Source organism: Vitis riparia, chromosome 14, assembly GCF_004353265.1.
Source record: "Vitis riparia cultivar Riparia Gloire de Montpellier isolate 1030 chromosome 14, EGFV_Vit.rip_1.0, whole genome shotgun sequence".
NCBI classification, from domain to species: domain Eukaryota; kingdom Viridiplantae; phylum Streptophyta; class Magnoliopsida; order Vitales; family Vitaceae; genus Vitis; species Vitis riparia.
Window position 1 is genome coordinate 12,480,693 of NC_048444.1, and position 8,768 is coordinate 12,489,460.

Consider the following 8,768-nt stretch of genomic DNA (forward strand, 5'->3'; position numbering starts at 1 on the left):
AACATCCACTCATCCATTTCCTCCATCTAGGACTGAACCCCTTCTTTTCCAACACATGATCCAAAAAATCCCACTTCACGTGATCGTAGGCCTTTTCAAAGTCAATTTTAAATACGATGCCTTCCTCCCCTGACCGTCTTCTCTCATCCACTATCTCATTCGCTATAAGAACCACGTCCAATATTTGTTTCCCTTGAACAAAAGCGCCTTGAGTATAGTGGATGGTCTCCTGTAAAACCCCTCTTAGGCGCCCTGAGAGCACTTTGGCTATTACCTTGTAGAGACTAGTGATCAAACTAATGGGTCTAAAGTCTGATATTCTCTTTGACAAACTCTTTTTGGGTAATAGAACAATGAAAGAGGCATTAGTGCTTTGATTGATAATGCCGCTCCTATGAAATTCCGCAAACACTCTCACCAACTCCTCCTTCATCACATCCCAACATTCTTGGAATACGGCGATAGTAAAGCCATCAGGCCCCGGAGCCTTGTCCCTATCCAATTGAAAAATGGCCTTATAAATCTCTTCTTCGGTGAAAGGGGAGTCTAATCTTAACGCACTCTCTTCCGAAATAGGGGACCAATCTAATCCTTCAACGCCCCAAGACTCTCCTGTAGGACTTGTGTAAAGCTTTTCAAAGTAATGTAAGATCTCCTCTGTGATACTCTCGGCATTCGTCAGCACTAAACCCCTCTCATTCTCCAACTCCTTGATATATTTCCTATTTCGTCTGCCATTAGCCACTTTATGATAAAACTTAGAGTTGCAATCCCCTTCCTTGACCCATTTCACCTTAGCTTTTTGTCTCCAATGAATTTCCTCCCTCAATATTAATTCCTCTAGCTCCCCTTTTCTTGAGGCTCTTTGGTTTAACAAATCAGAATTGAGACCCCCTTCCTGCTCAATGATGTCAAAGTTAGCTAAATCATTAAGAATACTTTTTTTCTTTTCTTTAAGCTCTCTAAAAGAAAACTTATTCCACTCCTTCAATTTGGCTTTAACATATTAAAGTCTTCTCATGAATTTATGACCTTCCCATCCGTTTTCTTGAAACCCACTCCACCAATCTCTAAAGATCTCCTTGAAATTAGGGTGTTTTAGCCACATATTCTCAAACCTAAAAGGTGTTGGCCCCCACATAAACGGGTTGGTATCCATAACAATTGGCCAGTGATCCGAGGTCCTTCTGATTAAGGCTTCTTGAAGGCCTTGGGGAAAGAGCATCCCCCACTCATTTGAGTAGAGAAAACGGTCCAGTCTCTTACACACGGGAGATTCTTGCATGTTTGACCAAGTGAATGAAGCATTCCGAAGAGGTGGGTCAAGCAATTCACATTCTCTAATAAAACTATCAAAGTCCCTCATGCTTGGTGTTAGACTAGAACCCCCCATTTTTTCTGATCTTCTCCTTATGACATTAAAATCGCCGCCCACACACCATAGCGGGTAAGTTAATCCATATATGTCAAAAAGTTCCACCCAAAAATCCTTCCTAAGTGTGGGACTGTTTGGACCATAAACAGCGGAAATCCAAAGAGGACCACATCCGTCCAAAGAGAACTTGACTGATACCGAGAAAGATCCTATTACCACCTCCTCTCTACGCAGATTTTTTGAATCCCAGATGATTAAAATCCCACCTGATGCCCCAGATGCCGGAAGAACAACCCAGTCTTTATTTCTGACTGTCCAGACACTACCCACAAACCTTCTATCACAATTCTCCTTTTTTGTTTCCTGAATCATCACAACATCCGGATTCTCTGACCTAAGAAAATCTTTAACCAACCTACGCTTATTCCTTGAACCCAAACCCCTAACGTTCCAGCTGATAATTTTCATGGGAAAACACAAAGACCCTAACCTTTCGATCCAAAACCAACAAGTCTCAATAACCTGTAGGGCCTCTGTTCTTCCTCCTGGAATACACCTTAATGTCAAGAGAGCTTAAAACCTCTCACACTTTGGCCATTTTCCCGGGAGACAGACCATCAATAAGGAAATCGCCTGAATCCTCCTCATGCGACCTACCAATAGGTTCCTTAGGGGTACCGCTCTCGGTCAACTGGTTATATAAAGCACCCCGGTTCTCCTCCTCAACTCGGTCAGGGATGTCACCATATTTTAAGTAGTCGACACCACCTTTTTCATAAAAAAATTTTGAAAAAACTTGATTTTCCGTAGGAGAGTGAGGAAGAGGGACTGAATTGGGGAGAAGTGGACCAGAGGGACTCATCAAAGGAGAATCCGGACTATAGGAAGGAAAAGAAGGAGACTCTGGTGGCTGAGAAGAAGAGGGCTGACATACCTCCAAGTTTTTGGCTCCCGGAATTTCGCAAATCCCCTCAAAGATGAGTCCTTTACCTCTGATTATTGAATTAGAAAGTGGATCCATGTCTGACGAGCTACGCGGATCACACCCCACTCGTCCCGTTAGCCCTCCTTTGCCTTCATCATGGCTCGCCAAGGTGTTCTCCTTCGAGAGATTACCAGACAGAGGACATCTGGAGAAGGGATTCCCTCTGGTTCCTCGCTCCATCAGAAATCCCATCCCGAACTCCTCTTTCATATTGCGGTCTTCACTTGACGACGACGAACCCCGTGTGAAGATAGGTTCACTGCTACACCGATGACCCTGTCGTCGACCAGTGCTTGGAGGGAAGAGGGTAGACCACGTCTTCCTTGAAATTGTCGTCTCTTCCTCATGCGTAGCATCTCTCGCGTGAACCGCTGGGGCTTTCCCCTTCCTCGCTTTGATTTCTTCCTTTCGCGACCAGACATCCATACCAGAGGGCTTCAATCCTCCTAAGTTTTGGCCCAACCCCAACGGGCCTTTAATCTTGCAGCCCACGGTGGTGTCTGACGATGGACTAGGGTTGGAACGGGGCTGGGCCTTTAACTCAACGGCCCGACCTTCTTCTCCAAAGAAAGCCGCGGCGCCGGCCCTTGCACCGTCTGGACATAGCATCGTGGTCGCCTTTGCAGAGGAAACATCTCGCTGTAGAGTAGGGGACGAAGCCGATGCAGACTGGTGGGCCTTAAATGCAAGGGGGCAGCTTGTGGGGATTTTTCAATTTCCTAGAAGTCCAAAATTTGTGAATATGGTTTTAGATGGTTTTCTATTGAAGTGTATGGCCCTGTTGTAGGTTCCAAAAAGCTCAGATCTTTGGCAGGAATTAGCTGCAACTAAAGGATGTTAGGAGAAGCCTTGGTGCTTCTGAGGGAATCAAGAGATTTTAAAGTGGTTCATTTCTCATTTCAAAGGAGTAAGAGAGGTCAGATAAATTTGGTGATAAGAGATCTTTCTGATTTTATTGAGAAGTGAAATTTAGTAGACATTCTGTTAGCAGGTGGTCGCTTTACATGCAACAGGGTGGGGGTAGCCATTCCCAGTCTCAGCTGGATTGATTTCTCTCGACCGGGACTGAGGACTGGAAGCTCACTTTCCTGTCTCAAAACAATCCACCTAGGCTGACTTCAGAATTGCTACCCTATTTTGCACGATAGTAGAGGATCAAGAGTATGAAATGCCATTTCAGGTTTCCAGCAAGAAAAATGAAAGAAATTGACAAGGTAAAACATTGATGTAAGAATTATAGTTGTGGTAAATCCCTGCTATATAAACAAAATGTTGAAATAGGAACTCATCATAGTTGAAACTTGAAAATTCAAAATGCTCCAAAGTGTAATACCTTTAAGGGACCAGTGGAGTGGTTTTCTCAGAATATGAATGGCCTCAATCAAGATATCTGAAATAGCTCTGAAATTCTCTGAGGAAATGAAATTGTTCACCTATCCTCCATATTAATTTGGACATATTGAGTGGTTGAGAAGACTGCTTCTCTCCCTGAATTAATTAATTATTATTAACATTTATAAGGGATATCCAGTTACTTTTTCAAACCCCTAAATTGGGGTGTTGGTTGTGCAGGGGCAGCCAGTAATTTATATACAGAAAAACCACAAGAGAGATCAGTGATATTGCAGAAAGCTCAAGGGCCCTTGTCTATTAGCACTAATTATAACATATAACTAAGAAGACATATAAAGCATTACAAAGAATAAAAAGAACTCCATTATACATAGTGGAAGAAGCCAGTAGTCAAAACTTTGAACATCCCAACATCAGATAGAAGATTTTTAGTACCAGATTCTAGCATCCAAGTAATAGCATCTCAAGAACCTGAAGAATACACAAGCTCAAAATGAAGTTTCATTAGACATATAAGTAGCCCATGTTTGGTTCTTGGGCAATTTTAGGGAAAGAAAGAAGAAGGCATATAAGTAGCCCATGTTTGGTTCTTGTGCAATTTTAGGGAAAGAAAGAAAAAGGTAAGGAAAAATTATAAAATTTTTCTTTTGTTTAGTTTCCATGGAAAAGTTGAGGGAAAAAAAATATACATTTATGAGGAACGCACTTTCCCAAACTTTGCCCACCTTTTTTCTTAAATGAAAATAACGAAAAAAAAAACACTTTTGGGACATATTTGGAAACTGTTGAAAATTGTTCTTGGACATGTCCTTGAAAACAGTTTTTGGTTCTTTAGAATAGAAATAGTTTTCTAACTTATAAAATATGTTTGACAAATTTTTTGAAAATTTGTTATGGAAATAGGTTGTTTTTAAGAACAAATTTAAGATATTAATTTTTTTAGAGGATTCCACAAATAATTGAAAATATGGAGAATACTTTGAAAATTTTTCATTCTATGTGAGTGTTTAGTACTTCACAGAGAATAAACTAAGAAAACTATTTTCTACAGTTGAGTTCCCAAATAAAATTTTGTTTCTAAAAACAATTGAGAATTGTTTTATGAGACTATTTTCGGAAACTTTGCCAATCATGCCCTTAGCATTTTCTTCATACTTCTTCTTTATCATTTTTCTTCCTTTCCTTAGCATTTTCTTAGAACCAAACATAACCTTACATTTTGAACCAGTGTTTTTTAGTTGGTAATCTACCAAATAAAGTGAAATTGATAGAGCATGTGATCATGCTAGGAGCTTTTTTGTACATGCCAATAGAGACTGTAGGATGTAGCATTATGAACATTTCAGATATGCAAGTGCAAATCCAGTGCTAAGTGTGGCACAAATGTCAAGCATAGCAGTTCAATATGGATGGCTATGAAATCTAGAAAGAACCATACACAATAAAGTTAGGTGATGGAATTCCCTCTTGGACCCACTTTCGGTGAATGAGATACTCTAATGTTCAGTTCGCTAAGTACTAGCAGCACAAAGGATGGAATTAATGAGGTTGTTGGGAATCTCCAAAAATGACAAATTACAACATTGGAATAATCATGAGCAGTCATGAACGAAATGGCAGTTACAAAAGTGCCAGCTTAAGATGAAGTCATCAAGCTTAAGTCTTAAAAAGAATACCAAAAGGTAATTGAAACAGATAAAAAATGGAAAAACAAAGGAAGAAACAATCTGTGGGGAAAACAAAACAAAACTCAACATGTTTGAAATGAACAATTAATATGTATCTCTTGAAAGTGAAACAAAATATGTTGCTTCCTTGTGTTATTGTACATATCGAACAACAAGCAAATCAAATGACTATATTTGAAATGATACCTTTCCAATAAAAGCTGAAGAGCCACCAAGACGAGCAATGCCAACAGCGACATTTGCAGGTGCACCTCCTGGAGCCTTTTTAAATGCAGGTGCTTCAGCCAATGAAAGCCCATTACTAGTTGGGACAAAATCAATTAGCATTTCCCCAAAGCAAACCACAAGTGAGTTTTCCTTGGTTTCAGGTGACCCATTGTCACCTGGAATGGCTTTTCCTAGAGCAAATAAAAATTGAAAAAGGTAAAGATCAATTGTAGAAAGAGAAAGAAAATTTGATAGACCTAAAAAGATCATGAAAAAAATAAATTATAAAAATAGCTATGCCTTATGCTTATGCAAAGTAAATGCATTGAATTTATGTACTTCGAAGAAATATATACCAGACAAGCAACTAATTCAAATATTATGGTTGAGCAAGTGGACAAAGACAATGATGAAAAAACTAATAAACTGAAACAGTATTATGAAAATACACAAGGCAACAATGTAATGAGTGAAATGTTGCAGTTTTCTACTTGTTCTATAATAAATAGGGTACAAAATAAAAATAAATAAAAATAAAACAAGATCACGCAAAGCTAATTTGAAAATTTGAAAATTTCAGCAGTAACCTTGAACACTTCAACCAATACTCTTTGAAATTTGCCTCTTTACGTTTACATGTCATAGATGGCTTGCCACAACCATGCCTTTGGAGAATTATGCTTCAACGTGACATAAGGCCAACATATGAATGATCCGTAAAATCTTTCTTTATCATTTTCTTTCATGGACCTAGACATACAATTTAATTTTTTGTTAGTTACCACATAATTGCAATATTATAACATTATAAAATTTTAATTTTATATAAAATTTTAATTTTAAAAAAAGGAGTTGTACTTTTGTTTGATACCTAAGGATTACACATTGATTGAATGAAGCATACAGTGTTCTTGAAATATATTACCACATCATAAGACAGACTATTCACATGACTGCCACTATGCACATTTCTTTTGATTCAATCCATAACTTTGGGAACTTAAGGTAGAATTTCTTGGCTAACTAGAGAAGCATTCACTGATCAGGATGTTAGAGATTTTCACATACCTTGTGTAGGTTGTTCTTATACTGTTAGGTGTGATCTTAGCCACTAATCTACTAAATTAGGCTGTTTTGTAGCTTATCTTTGTATCTAGATAAATTCTATTTTTATACTTCCAGCTTACAGAAACTCACTCCCAAAACAAAATTTTTCAACATTGTCCATAAAATCAATGAAGCAAAAATGAAACCCTTTGAAAGTCATTTTGTGAAGTTTCTTTTGATTAGGAATTACCAGAGTTTAAGCTATTTCAATCATCCAATGGTCCAAACAGAAATTCAAAATGATCAAATGACCCCCCAAAATTAGAAATCCAGATAACATTTTCACTTCTCATTTCCTATCCTCAATTGCATTTTGCATAGTACACGCATTAGATTCCCCAAAATACTTGCCATTACCTATTCAAAATCTTCTCACATCTTGTTTTTAAGCCAATGGTACACAAAAGGGGACATTCTAAACACACTGGAAATACCCTCAAATGCACCTCACTGCTTGAACTTGTCCCCATTAATTTCATTGTAATAAAAAATTAACCCACAATCAAGAGTCACCCAAGAAGAATCCTCTTTCATTTTTATGGGACAAGTTACATTTCACGAATACCTCATCCTCATTTCAGCTCCAATTAAAGAATTCCAAATTTCAGCAATCACAGTAACATACCGAACAAAGAAATTTTCAATAAAATTTCTTACTCTGCAGACTCAACCGAGGAAGCGAGGGAGAAGAAAACGGCGAACAGGATGCTTTCACAGTTCCAGGACCATGAGAAACGGAAGGTGGATGGTTGAAGGCCACAGCTGTGAAGCAGAAACCATTGGAATGAAGAAGAGCCATGAATCAAAAACACCCGACTCGTCTCTGTCGCACAATAATCAACGCTGGTGTAGTGAAATCTGCATTTGGAATGGTGGTTAAATGATAGGGAAGGGGCCCTGATCCTTTGATTATTGTTTGATTGATAAGTCTTATGTGAGTGCAGCGGACAAAGCGAGAGAGCGAGGGGGGAGGGTGGGGGGTCTGACTTGTGTGTTGTGTTACACTCGATTTTCAGCTGGACTGGAAGCAATCATTAAATTCACTATTGGGTGGTTTTGTTCAGCATCCTTTTATTATCTTTTTGGATGATTCTTAAGCTTATTTTTCTGTCCCTTTACATACAGCCGTACAAGTGTTACATCCTCAATCGCTAAAATCAATATTTTACTTATTTTAGTTTCAAAACTAAAAATATTTATATTCCTTTTTTTTTCTATTATTAAATTGGTGTATCCTAAAACAAAAATCTTTACAATACGAAACAATTTTCAAAATATTTGGTAACGTTTTCTTAAATTTAATAGCAAAGATTAAAAAATAAAAAATAAAGATATGATTTTTTTTTTGATTCCCAAATTTTTTAAATAAATTTTAAAAGGAAAATTGACGCTCCCAATTTCTTAATATTTCTTTTTCGTTACCAGACAAATGATTTCATTTGAATTATGGACATTGAGAAATGATTGAATCATTGAAAAAACAATAAAAAATTCTACTTATTATAAATCACTAAATATATTTTTAAAATTAAAAATATAATTAGAATTTTTTTAAAAATATTTATAAAAATTAAATACGTAATTAAAAATTATTTATATTTTATATTTTTGTAAATAGTAAAAATAAGAATACGTCCAAATGATACCTAACAATAAGAAATAATAAATTATTTTTTTAGGGCTAGGCTTAAAATTTGATTAGGAATACGTCCACATGACACCTAACACATGTAAGGTTAGGCAATAGAGTTAATTTTAAGTGATTTTTTTTTTAAGGACTAACAAAAGTGTTTATATATAGATGTAAGAGGATCTATTTGGGAAACTTCGCTAGTCGTGAGGAAGTGTACCAGCATTTGTCGTTTACGGTACATAAAATATTCAGCCAAAGCTGCTCCTGTATAAGGGGCTTATTTTTTAATTTAATGATATAAATTTTAATCATAAAGATAAATAAATAAATCATGTCAAAGTATCAAATTAGTACATTTTTAAAACCATAAATAATTACAAATATTAAATAATAATGAAATAAAAAGCATTAATTTTAAAA

General features: G+C 36.8%; 1 protein-coding gene across 1 annotated transcript in view; it reads right to left on the reverse strand.

Annotated features, from left to right (window-relative positions):
• Positions 1–7,733, reverse strand: part of LOC117930681 (probable fructokinase-6, chloroplastic) — a 29,724-nt gene extending 21,991 nt beyond the window's left edge. The window contains exons 1-2 of the mRNA XM_034851318.1: positions 7,373–7,733; positions 5,588–5,799 (exon numbers count right to left, since the gene is read on the reverse strand). Coding sequence (XP_034707209.1) covers positions 5,588–5,799; positions 7,373–7,514 — 354 coding nt within the window. The 5' untranslated portion in view covers positions 7,515–7,733. The remainder of the gene's footprint in view (positions 1–5,587; positions 5,800–7,372) is intronic.
• Positions 7,734–8,768: the final 1,035 nt, after the last annotated feature.